Source organism: Pituophis catenifer, unplaced genomic scaffold, assembly GCF_029215685.1.
Source record: "Pituophis catenifer annectens isolate HBS135680 unplaced genomic scaffold, rPitCat1.0.hap2 SCAF_2, whole genome shotgun sequence".
NCBI lineage: Eukaryota > Metazoa > Chordata > Lepidosauria > Squamata > Colubridae > Pituophis > Pituophis catenifer.
In genome coordinates this window covers 33664008-33677052 of record NW_027256882.1, presented here as the reverse complement: position 1 = coordinate 33677052, position 13045 = coordinate 33664008, and the positions used below count along the sequence as shown (strand labels likewise).

Here is a 13045-nt window from a genome sequence, read left to right as displayed (position 1 = left end):
GCCTCTGACCCAGAGCCGAGCCTGCTCAGCTCCTTGGTTCTCTGAGGAGTTGAGGGAGATGAAGCGCCGGAAACGACGCCTAGAGAGTGGTTGGAGGGCTAATCGTTCTGAATCCGACCGAACACTAATTAGGTCTCATGTTAGGACCTATTTGGTGGCGATAAAAGTGGCAAAGTGTAATTACTTTTCCGCTCTTATTTCATCAGCAGATAACCACCCAGCTGCCTTGTTTAGAGTGACCCACTCCCTCCTACACCAGGGAGCGCAGGAGGACCCCTTGCAAGGGCAGGCTGAGGATTTTGCACAGTATCTGCACGATAAAATCGCTCAGATACAGTAAGGTCTGGACTCTGACTGGGTAGACTCCGGCGAGGTGACTGAGGCCAGCCTTCAGAATGTTATCTGGGAGGAGTTCGATTCTGTGACTCCTGAGGACGTGGACAGGATTCTGGGGAGGTTAAACGCAACCACATGTTTATTGGACCCGTGTCCTTCCTGGTTGGTACTGGCCACCTGGGAGGTTACACGAGGCTGGCTCCAGAGGATTATAAATGCTTCTCTGGGGGAGGGTTTCTTGCCTGCCACCTTGAAAGAGGCGGGTGGGGAGGCCCCTCCTCAAGAAACCTTCTCTGGACCCGGCTGTTCTGGCAAATTACCGTCCGGTCTCCAACCTTCGCTTTGTGGCGAAGGTTGTTGAGAGTGTGGTTGCGTGACAGCTCCCGCAGTATCTGGATGAAATCGTCTATCTAGATCCATGCCAGTCCGGCTTCAGGCCTGGGTACAGCACGGAGACGGGATTGGTCACATTGGTGGATGATCTCTGGAGGGCTCGGGACAGGGGTTGTTCCTCTGTTCTAGTCCTGTTAGACCTCTCAGCGGCTTTTGATACCATCGACCATGGTATCATGCTGCGTCGGCTGGAGGGATTAGGGGTGGGAGACACCGTGTGCGGTGGTTCTCCTCCTATCTCTCCGACCGGTCGCACTCTGTGTTGGCAGGGGAGCAGAGGTCGACCTCGAGGCACCTTGTTTGTGGGGTGCCGCAGGGATCGGTCCTCTTGCCACTCCTGTTCAACATTTATGTGAAGCCGCTGGGTGAGATCATCCGTGGTTTTGGGGTGCATTGCCAACTGTACGCTGATGACACTCAGCTGTACATCTCCACCCCTGACCACCCCAATGATGCCCTCGAACTGATGTCCCAGTGCCTGGAGGCCGTGCGGGTCTGGATGGGGAGAAACAGGCTTCGACTCAACCCTTCCAAGACCGACTGGCTGTGGATGCCGGCGTCCCGATATAGCCAGCTGGTGCCATTGCTGGCTATTGGGGGTGAATTTCTGACCCCCACAGAGGGGGCTCGCAACTTGGGCGTCCTCCTGGACACACGGCTGTCTTTGGAAGAGCATATGACAGCTGTGGCCAGGGAGGCTTTCTATCAGGTCCGCCTGATACGCCAGTTGTGCCCCTTTCTGGATTGGGACTCCTTATGCACAGTCACCCATGCCCTCGTCACGTCTCACCTGGACTACTGTAATGCTCTCTACATGGGGCTCCCCTTGAGGTGCACCCGGAGGCTCCAGCTGGTCCAGAACGCGGCCGTGCGGGTGATTATGGGAGCAACATGGCGCTCCCACGTAACACCTCTCCTGCGCGAGCTGCACTGGCTCCCACTGGTCTTCCGGGTGCGCTTCAAGGTGTTGGTTCTCACCTTTAAAGCACTCCATGGCATAGGGCCAGGGTATTTGCGAGACCGCCTGCCGCTACCGATAACCTCCCACCGGCCAATACGCTCACACAGAGAGGGCCTCCTCAGGGTGCCGTTAGCCAAGCAATGTCGGCTGGCAGCCCCCAGGGGGAGAGCCTTCTCTGTGGGGGCACCCGCCCTGTGGAATGAGCTACCTCTGGAATACAATTGATCCCGGACCTCCGTTCTTTCTGTAAGGCCCTGAAGACTTATTTATTCCAAGAAGCTGGCCTAGCTTAAATGGTTTTAATGGGAATTTTGTAAATTCTAGATTTGGGGTTTTAAATTGGGAATTTCTTCAATTTTGTAGATTTGGGGTTTTAAATTGGTAAGCCGACGATTTAATTTATTTTTAGTCTCTTAACTTTTGTATTATATGTATTTTAACTTTGGCTGTTCACCGCCCTGAGTCCCTTTTGGGAGAAGGGCGGTATATAAACTCGAATAAACTTAAACTTAATAAATTAATGCAAATTGTATTTTATCATTGAAAAAATTGTGAACACAAACATTTTTATGTCTACTTTTTTGAAATCCCTGATTGCTAAGAAAATTTTCATGAGAGATCATTTAAACTGGAGCCTTTTTTTTCTTTTTAGAAACTTTTCTCCCTTGCATTTTTTAATTTCAAAAACATTTTTTCTCCCTAGGAAATTCTCCCACCTCACTTTTGGATTCTTCAAGGAATCCATTTAATTATCATGACAAAATTAAAATTATTAAATAAAATAATTAAAATGAAATAAAATTATGTCATTTGCTTTTTCCCTTTCTTGTTCTAGGATCGCATCGACAAAATGAAAAAAAGTATAATGGCTGAATTCAGAGAGCTACAACTCTGGTTAGAAGAAAAGGAGAAGCTTCTATTGACTAAAATGGAAGAAACGGAGAAGGATATTATGGCAAGAAAGGAGAAGGGTTTGGCCAAGCACATGGAGGAACTGGGCTCTCTTGACCATCTCATCCAGGAGATAGAAGAGAAGCTTCAGCAGCCAGCCAGCAAACTCTTACAGGTCAGTCAGGAAGTTGAGATCATAGAATCCCAGGGCTGGAAGGGACCTCGGAGGTCTTCTCTGCAGAAGGCAGAGTCCTTATTCCATCCGGAACAAATCTATTATTGGAAGCCTCCAGTGATGGATCACCCAGAACTCTGGGAGGGAAGCTGTTCCACTGATAAATACTTCTCACTGTCAGGAAATTCTTTTGTATTTTAGGTTGGATCTCTTTGTGCTGAGTTTTCACCCCGTGCCTCTTGTCCTGCCTTCAGGTGCTACGGAGACTAAATCGATGCCCTTTTCTCTATGACAGCCTTCCAAGTATTGGAAGATGGCTGTAGGGTCTCCCCTAAGCCTTCTCTTTGTTAGGCTGAGCCTACCGTGTCCCCTTTGCCATTCATTGTACAGTTTGGCCTCCAGAGCCCTTATCACCTTTATTGCTCCTCTCTGTCTCAGCATTTTTTTGGTATCATGGTGTACCAATGATGAAATGGAATAGCCTGCTTTAGCCCCTCCACAGAATACTCTTTTTGACTCTTTCCTTCCCCCTCCCCAGAAATTTAATTGAAATTGTAATAGTGAAAAGTTCAAATGGAAATAAAGAAAATAGGGAAACCGAGAAGGATAAGAATGGGAAAGAAGTGTCAGATAAAGGGAAAACAAAACATTTTCAGCACAGTAAAATACAAAATAAAATGACAGCCTCAAGTTTTTATTTTTTATATTTTCTCATTATTATCCATGTGTATAAAAACAGATTAGTCTAATAAGAAAAATCTAGTATCAAGAGTTCCTTTTTTTCTATCTCAAGCAGAAAGTTTAGAAGCAGCTTCCAAGTAGAAAAAAGGAGTCATATCTAATTAAAGCAGTCAATTTTGTCATTTTTTCTAGCTCCATCACTTTTTCCATCCATTCTTCTCTTGTGGAGGTTGTTATATTTTTCCATGTCTGCATGTAGGATTCTGGCTGCATTTGACCACGTTCAAAATCTTTTTTTCAAGTCCTCATTTAGTAAACTTTTTGACTCTTTCTATGGAAAGGAACGGTCATTAAATGAGCTATTTAGTCAAGGACTAACTGTAATGGCTTAAATTAGGGATCCATAATTTGATACAGAAAAAGCAGGCCATGCAATAAGCAGGAATTCAAAGTATTGGTCACTGACTCTATATTCTTCACAATTTGAGGCTCCTATCCCCTATTAGAGGATGTGGTGGTGGGTGTTCTTTGTAGGGTCTCCCCCTCCCCTTAATCTCCAGGCAAGGAAAAACCCAACACTGATGACTTTCCACAAAGTATTATAACCACCTGGATTTTCCAAAGTGCCTTCATTCTGGAAGCATAAATGCAGGGCATTTTTTTAATCTATGGACGCACTGTTTTGTTTTTCAAATGGTCTTTTCTTTTGGCTATTATGTTTTATATATATATATATATATATATATATATATATATATATATATATATATGTGTGTGTGTGTGTGTGTTTTTCTTCTAGCCAGGTTTTCCCTACGTAGCCAAGGTTTTTTTTTGTAGCTCCAGCTCAGTAGAATCTCATCTACTCGGTTCTGGGCTTTTTTCTTTTCTAACACCTAGCAAGCTCTCACTGCTAGGTGGGAGACCTAAATAGATCCATTTCTAGCTCGTTAGCTTTCATCAGTAGGCCACACCCATCTCCTCCCTGTAAAGGCATAGTATCAATTTTCTTACTTCTTCGTAGGGTCTATGTGTGTTTTTCTTCTAGCCAGGTTTTCCCTACGTAGCCAAGGTTTTTTTTTTGTAGCTCCAGCTCAGTAGAATCTCATCTACTCGGTTCTGGGCTTTTTTCTTTTCTAACACCTAGCAAGCTCTCACTGCTAGGTGGGAGACCTAAATAGATCCATTTCTAGCTCGTTAGCTTTCATCAGTAGGCCACACCCATCTCCTCCCTGTAAAGGCATAGTATCAATTTTCTTACTTCTTCGTAGGGTCTATGTGTGTTTTTCTTCTAGCCAGGTTTTCCCTACGTAGCCAAGGTTTTTTTTTTTTTTGTAGCTCCAGCTCAGTAGAATCTCATCTACTCGGTTCTGGGCTTTTTTCTTTTCTAACACCTAGCAAGCTCTCACTGCTAGGTGGGAGACCTAAATAGATCCATTTCTAGCTCGTTAGCTTTCATCAGTAGGCCACACCCATCTCCTCCCTGTAAAGGCATAGTATCAATTTTCTTACTTCTTCGTAGGGTCTATGTGTGTTTTTCTTCTAGCCAGGTTTTCCCTACGTAGCCAAGGTTTTTTTTTTGTAGCTCCAGCTCAGTAGAATCTCATCTACTCGGTTCTGGGCTTTTTTCTTTTCTAACACCTAGCAAGCTCTCACTGCTAGGTGGGAGACCTAAATAGATCCATTTCTAGCTCGTTAGCTTTCATCAGTAGGCCACACCCATCTCCTCCCTGTAAAGGCATAGTATCAATTTTCTTACTTCTTCGTAGGGTCTATGTGTGTTTTTCTTCTAGCCAGGTTTTCCCTACGTAGCCAAGGTTTTTTTTTTTTTTGTAGCTCCAGCTCAGTAGAATCTCATCTACTCGGTTCTGGGCTTTTTTCTTTTCTAACACCTAGCAAGCTCTCACTGCTAGGTGGGAGACCTAAATAGATCCATTTCTAGCTCGTTAGCTTTCATCAGTAGGCCACACCCATCTCCTCCCTGTAAAGGCATAGTATCAATTTTCTTACTTCTTCGTAGGGTCTATGTGTGTTTTTCTTCTAGCCAGGTTTTCCCTACGTAGCCAAGGTTTTTTTTTTGTAGCTCCAGCTCAGTAGAATCTCATCTACTCGGTTCTGGGCTTTTTTCTTTTCTAACACCTAGCAAGCTCTCACTGCTAGGTGGGAGACCTAAATAGATCCATTTCTAGCTCGTTAGCTTTCATCAGTAGGCCACACCCATCTCCTCCCTGTAAAGGCATAGTATCAATTTTCTTACTTCTTCGTAGGGTCTATGTGTGTTTTTCTTCTAGCCAGGTTTTCCCTACGTAGCCAAGGTTTTTTTTTTGTAGCTCCAGCTCAGTAGAATCTCATCTACTCGGTTCTGGGCTTTTTTCTTTTCTAACACCTAGCAAGCTCTCACTGCTAGGTGGGAGACCTAAATAGATCCATTTCTAGCTCGTTAGCTTTCATCAGTAGGCCACACCCATCTCCTCCCTGTAAAGGCATAGTATCAATTTTCTTACTTCTTCGTAGGGTCTATGTGTGTTTTTCTTCTAGCCAGGTTTTCCCTACGTAGCCAAGGTTTTTTTTTTTTTGTAGCTCCAGCTCAGTAGAATCTCATCTACTCGGTTCTGGGCTTTTTTCTTTTCTAACACCTAGCAAGCTCTCACTGCTAGGTGGGAGACCTAAATAGATCCATTTCTAGCTCGTTAGCTTTCATCAGTAGGCCACACCCATCTCCTCCCTGTAAAGGCATAGTATCAATTTTCTTACTTCTTCGTAGGGTCTATGTGTGTTTTTCTTCTATCCAGGTTTTCCCTACGTAGCCAAGGTTTTTTTTTTTTTTGTAGCTCCAGCTCAGTAGAATCTCATCTACTCGGTTCTGGGCTTTTTTCTTTTCTAACACCTAGCAAGCTCTCACTGCTAGGTGGGAGACCTAAATAGATCCATTTCTAGCTCGTTAGCTTTCATCAGTAGGCCACACCCATCTCCTCCCTGTAAAGGCATAGTATCAATTTTCTTACTTCTTCGTAGGGTCTATGTGTGTTTTTCTTCTAGCCAGGTTTTCCCTACGTAGCCAAGGTTTTTTTTTTGTAGCTCCAGCTCAGTAGAATCTCATCTACTCGGTTCTGGGCTTTTTTCTTTTCTAACACCTAGCAAGCTCTCACTGCTAGGTGGGAGACCTAAATAGATCCATTTCTAGCTCGTTAGCTTTCATCAGTAGGCCACACCCATCTCCTCCCTGTAAAGGCATAGTATCAATTTTCTTACTTCTTCGTAGGGTCTATGTGTGTTTTTCTTCTAGCCAGGTTTTCCCTACGTAGCCAAGGTTTTTTTTTTTTTTGTAGCTCCAGCTCAGTAGAATCTCATCTACTCGGTTCTGGGCTTTTTTCTTTTCTAACACCTAGCAAGCTCTCACTGCTAGGTGGGAGACCTAAATAGATCCATTTCTAGCTCGTTAGCTTTCATCAGTAGGCCACACCCATCTCCTCCCTGTAAAGGCATAGTATTAATTTTCTTACTTCTTCGTAGGGTCTATGTGTGTTTTTCTTCTAGCCAGGTTTTCCCTACGTAGCCAAGGTTTTTTTTTTGTAGCTCCAGCTCAGTAGAATCTCATCTACTCGGTTCTGGGCTTTTTTCTTTTCTAACACCTAGCAAGCTCTCACTGCTAGGTGGGAGACCTAAATAGATCCATTTCTAGCTCGTTAGCTTTCATCAGTAGGCCACACCCATCTCCTCCCTGTAAAGGCATAGTATCAATTTTCTTACTTCTTCGTAGGGTCTATGTGTGTTTTTCTTCTAGCCAGGTTTTCCCTACGTAGCCAAGGTTTTTTTTTTTGTAGCTCCAGCTCAGTAGAATCTCATCTACTCGGTTCTGGGCTTTTTTCTTTTCTAACACCTAGCAAGCTCTCACTGCTAGGTGGGAGACCTAAATAGATCCATTTCTAGCTCGTTAGCTTTCATCAGTAGGCCACACCCATCTCCTCCCTGTAAAGGCATAGTATCAATTTTCTTACTTCTTCGTAGGGTCTATGTGTGTTTTTCTTCTAGCCAGGTTTTCCCTACGTAGCCAAGGTTTTTTTTTTTTTTGTAGCTCCAGCTCAGTAGAATCTCATCTACTCGGTTCTGGGCTTTTTTCTTTTCTAACACCTAGCAAGCTCTCACTGCTAGGTGGGAGACCTAAATAGATCCATTTCTAGCTCGTTAGCTTTCATCAGTAGGCCACACCCATCTCCTCCCTGTAAAGGCATAGTATCAATTTTCTTACTTCTTCGTAGGGTCTATGTGTGTTTTTCTTCTAGCCAGGTTTTCCCTACGTAGCCAAGGTTTTTTTTTTTTGTAGCTCCAGCTCAGTAGAATCTCATCTACTCGGTTCTGGGCTTTTTTCTTTTCTAACACCTAGCAAGCTCTCACTGCTAGGTGGGAGACCTAAATAGATCCATTTCTAGCTCGTTAGCTTTCATCAGTAGGCCACACCCATCTCCTCCCTGTAAAGGCATAGTATCAATTTTCTTACTTCTTCGTAGGGTCTATGTGTGTTTTTCTTCTAGCCAGGTTTTCCCTACGTAGCCAAGGTTTTTTTTTTTTTTGTAGCTCCAGCTCAGTAGAATCTCATCTACTCGGTTCTGGGCTTTTTTCTTTTCTAACACCTAGCAAGCTCTCACTGCTAGGTGGGAGACCTAAATAGATCCATTTCTAGCTCGTTAGCTTTCATCAGTAGGCCACACCCATCTCCTCCCTGTAAAGGCATAGTATCAATTTTCTTACTTCTTCGTAGGGTCTATGTGTGTTTTTCTTCTAGCCAGGTTTTCCCTACGTAGCCAAGGTTTTTTTTTTGTAGCTCCAGCTCAGTAGAATCTCATCTACTCGGTTCTGGGCTTTTTTCTTTTCTAACACCTAGCAAGCTCTCACTGCTAGGTGGGAGACCTAAATAGATCCATTTCTAGCTCGTTAGCTTTCATCAGTAGGCCACACCCATCTCCTCCCTGTAAAGGCATAGTATCAATTTTCTTACTTCTTCGTAGGGTCTATGTGTGTTTTTCTTCTAGCCAGGTTTTCCCTACGTAGCCAAGGTTTTTTTTTTGTAGCTCCAGCTCAGTAGAATCTCATCTACTCGGTTCTGGGCTTTTTTCTTTTCTAACACCTAGCAAGCTCTCACTGCTAGGTGGGAGACCTAAATAGATCCATTTCTAGCTCGTTAGCTTTCATCAATAGGCCACACCCATCTCCTCCCTGTAAAGGCATAGTATCAATTTTCTTACTTCTTCGTAGGGTCTATGTGTGTTTTCTTCTATGTGTGTTTTTCTTCTATATATCAAGAAAATTGATATATATATATATATATATATATATATACACACACACAGTATATATATATATATATATTCTGTAATTGTGTTGGGATTTTTTTTCTTTGAAAAAATGGAAGTATTTTATCTGTCTGTTAGTGTCTGGTTGTCCAGAGGTTTCACTCATTTGTTTTGTAAATGTAAGAATCTAATTTTCTGCCTAGGAAATGGCTCCTTTCAGTGCTTTGTCTCTCTTTTTTTTAGGACATTGGAAGCATCTTGAAGAAGTAAGTAAATCCACCCTTTTCTTTACTGTCTCAGAGATCAGCAGCTCCTCCAACAGTTTTCCTATTTTGGAAAGTTCTGTTTGTATTTCGGAGTATTTTAATGTAAAGATTGCGTACTGTATTTCAGGGCTTTTTAGACATTTCCTCAGATAACTTCAACACAATATAATTAGCAATATTTGAGATGATCAATTATTGTTGGTTGCATAGTCAGCCAGATGTTTAGACTGAATTTGGCCATTTTACCTGCCTATTGAGTCCTTCCCAAGAAGAGACAGATGTTTGATGGTTTTGAAGGTATCATTGTACGATGTAAGCTGTTCCAAGTAATGCAACTATCATGAATACATGCCAGTTGCCAAGCACCAGAATAGTGATTACAGGGACACTGTGACAGATGTTAAGTGCGAAAATGGTTGTAAGTCAGTTTTTTGAGAGCCGTTGTAACTGGTTGCTAACAAATAGTCATCAATTTCCTTAGACAACCTCAACAGGACATAATTAGCAGTATTTGATATGGTGAATTGTTATAGTCCGTCACACACTCAACCAGACGTTTAGATTTAATTTGGCATTTTTTTCCACCTATTGACTCCTTTCTAAGAAGAGACAGATGTTTGATGGTTTTAAAGGTATTGTAGGATGTAAGCTGTTCCAAGTAATGCAACTGTCATAAATACATGCCAGTTGCCAAGCACCTGAATTGTGATTATAGAAACATTGTGACAGATGTTATCTGCTATTTCATTGCATTACTTTTAAGTTCAAGGTTAAGTTTACTTTGTGTCATTGCACCTCGTACATCGAAATTAAATGCCATCTTCAGTGTACATCATACATAAGAAAACTATAAATAATAATAATAAAACAAAAACAAATCCTTCACATTCTACACAATTAAATTGAAAGCCTGTGATACTGCATTAGTATTGCACTATACAGTAGAATTCAACAGAGTTACCGCTCTGGGATAGAAGCTGTTTTTCAGCCTATTTGTCCTTGTTTTTATTTACCGTCTGCCAGATGGCAATAGTTCAAAAAAAGGGGTGCCAGGATGAGATTTATTTTATTTTATCTATTTTACTTCAAATTTATATACCGCCCTTCTTCCTGGGAACTCAGGGCGGTGTACAGCCAGATAAAAACACATAATATAAACATTAAGAACAAATTAAAAGGAAATATCTCAATTTGGCCAAGAATTTAAAAAACATACAAATTTAAAATCATTTAAAAGGATTTGTTAGGCCAGCCCGGCTTGTTGGAAAAGGAAAGTTTTAAGGGCACAGCGGAAGGCACGGAGGTCTTGGATTCTCCTCATCTCTGGGGGCAGCTGATTCCAGAGGGTGGGTGCCCCCACAGAGAAGGCCCTCCTCCTTAAAGATGGATCTTTAAGAACGTTTTGAACTTTCTTAAGGCAGTGGGAGCTATAAAGCTCTTCCAAGGAGGGGAGGGGGCAACCAATGATCCTCTGGGCAATGATGTTAACCCTCTGGAGCGCTGTCCTATCTGCCACGGTGCAATTGGCAAACCATACACAGGTGCAGTAAGTTAAGATACTCTCTATAGTGCAGCGGTAGAAGGTCACCTGCAGTTTTTCATTCGGCTGTTTTTTCCTGAGTAGCCTCAAGTAGTATAATCTCTGCTGGGCCCTTTTGACCAGTGCTCCAATGTGAGCACCCCAGGTCAGATCCTCTTTTATGATAACACCCAAAAATCTAAAACTGGCCACTTGCTCCACCTGGTCTCCATTGATAAGCGAGGGCTGGATATCTGATCTATTCCTTCTGTAGTCCACTATAAACTCCTTGGTCTTATTGGTGGTAAGGACCAAATTATTGTCTCCACACAGTGAAAGCAACTGGTCCACTTCATCTCAATAGGCAGACTCATCCCACCCCCTGGAGATGAGTCCTACCATTGTTCTATCATCTGAAAGTCCAAGGTCCTTAAGTTTAGATAGACACTAGTCTATGTGGAAGAATTATGTTAAATGCAGAAGTAAAATCCATCAAGATCAGTTTGAATGTTATATCCATCGTCTAATTACCTACATCACCCATAGTAGTCATGTGTCATCAGTCATTTGGTAAGATACAATCCATTGTTTTGGCCAAGAGATTCACAAGAATTTTCAAGAGTAGGGAGCCCAAAAACTGAAACTTAGTGGCCTTTACTAGATCTGTCCTTGAACTTGATGAAGGTGGATGAGTACAGTTCTGGGTCAGGATCCACTGAGTCGCACATGGTGCCCATATTTGAATAGCTAGCCAGAGAAATGACTGAAGCCTGGGAAACAGGGCCCTTGTCAGTCAACAGGAGTGCTGATTTCCCACCATTTTACCAGGTACTTAGGATCTGAGGACAGGGCAACACAAGAAAACGACAATCAATGAGTTAATAGCTGGCCATCAACACCCCACTTAATAACGAAAAGCCACACACAACCAGGCACCACATAAATACAATGCATAGTACAGCCCAGTGCACACATTCTGGAGAGAAAGAGAGAGAGAAGTTCCCTGAGGATGGGCTCCAGCACAAGTCTGAAAGCTCAGAAGACAAATCCTCTGGTGACCAACTCAGATTGGATCCTGTAGCTAGCCAATCCTCAAGCACCATCTGGTGGTTTAGAAAGCTTCTTCTATTGGCAGGTTGATAATGGTTGCAGGAACTGTGCATGGCTAGTCTAGTGAAGAGAAGAACCAGGGGAGACATGATAACAGTCTTTATTTTATTTATTTTATTTATTTTATTAGTTCGATTTATATGCCGCCCTTATATGCAGTCCGGAGACTCAGGGCGGCTTACAATGCATTAAGCAATAGCCTTCATACTTTTGTATATACCTGCTTAGTAGGGCTTTTGCCCCCCGCCCCCAAGTGGTGTTCTTTTTTATACAAAGTCAGCTTATTGCCCCCACAATCCGGGTCCTCATTTTACCTACCTCGAAAGGATGGAAGGCTGAGTCAACCTTGAGCCTGGTGAGATTTGAACTTGCAATAATTGCAGGCAGCTGGCAGCTAAGTGCTACTTTAACAGCACTTAGTCCACTGCGCCACCAAGGCTCTTGTCTTCCAATATTTGAGGGGCTGCCACAGACAGGAGGGGGTCAACCTGAAGGCCAGACAAGGAATAATGGATGGAAACTGATCAAGGAGGGATTCAACCTAGAAATAAGAGAACAATTCTGACTGAGGAGAACCATTGGAACAGCTTTGCCTTCAGACGTTCTGAAAGCTTCATCACTGGAAGCTTTCAAGAAGAGGCCCGACTGCCATCTGTCAGAAACTGAGTAGGGTCTCCTGCTTGGGGTTTGGTGGTTTGTGTGTTGGACTAGATGACCTACAAGGTCCCTTCCAAATCTGTTGTTCTGCTATTTTGTCTTGCCAGATACCAGGCAAAGGAAACATATGAGAATCCGGTGGATTTACTTCTAGAGCCGAAGTGGACAGTCTGGGATTACAGTGATATGACTGAGCTTCTGAAAAGCACCATGAAAAAACTGAGAGGTAAAAAACAGCCGCTGGGGTTTTACACTGGATGACATTTGGAAAATCCAAGAGAGATTCTGGGTCAGTGTCACATGGATCAAAGTGGGAACCATTTCAGGATCAGTGTCTCAGTTAGGATTGTAAATGGAGACTACCTGTAGTCTTCGTAGCCCAAATCAGTGGTGGGTTCCTACCGGTTCGCTCTGGATCTTGCAAATTGGTAGTAGCGGTGGCGGGAGGCTCCGCCCATCCACCTGGACATCATCACAGACACTCTGCGCACGCACCCACATTGTGAACCGGTAGCGAAGGTAAGTGGAACCCACCCCTGGCCCAAATCCATATGCCCTGATCACTGGGGAAGCAGAATAAGTTTCCACTAAGTATAATGGAATATATGCAGGTAGTTCTTGACTTACAACCTCAGTTGAGCTGTAAATTTCTGTTGCTAAGCAAGGCAGTTGATAAGTGATCTGTGCCCCATTTTACAAACTTTTCTGCCAGTGTTATTCAGAAAATCACAGCAGTTAAGTGAATCACAGTTGATCAATGAATTTGGA

General features: G+C 43.1%; 1 protein-coding gene across 1 annotated transcript in view; it reads left to right on the top strand.

Moving 5' to 3' along the window:
* Positions 1–13045, top strand: part of LOC139312083 (E3 ubiquitin-protein ligase TRIM39-like) — a 31969-nt gene that overhangs the window by 15656 nt on the left and 3268 nt on the right. Inside the window, exons 4-6 of the mRNA XM_070936605.1 lie at positions 2526–2756; positions 8969–8991; positions 12385–12503. Of these exons, the coding sequence (XP_070792706.1) occupies positions 2526–2756; positions 8969–8991; positions 12385–12503 (373 nt within the window). The remainder of the gene's footprint in view (positions 1–2525; positions 2757–8968; positions 8992–12384; positions 12504–13045) is intronic.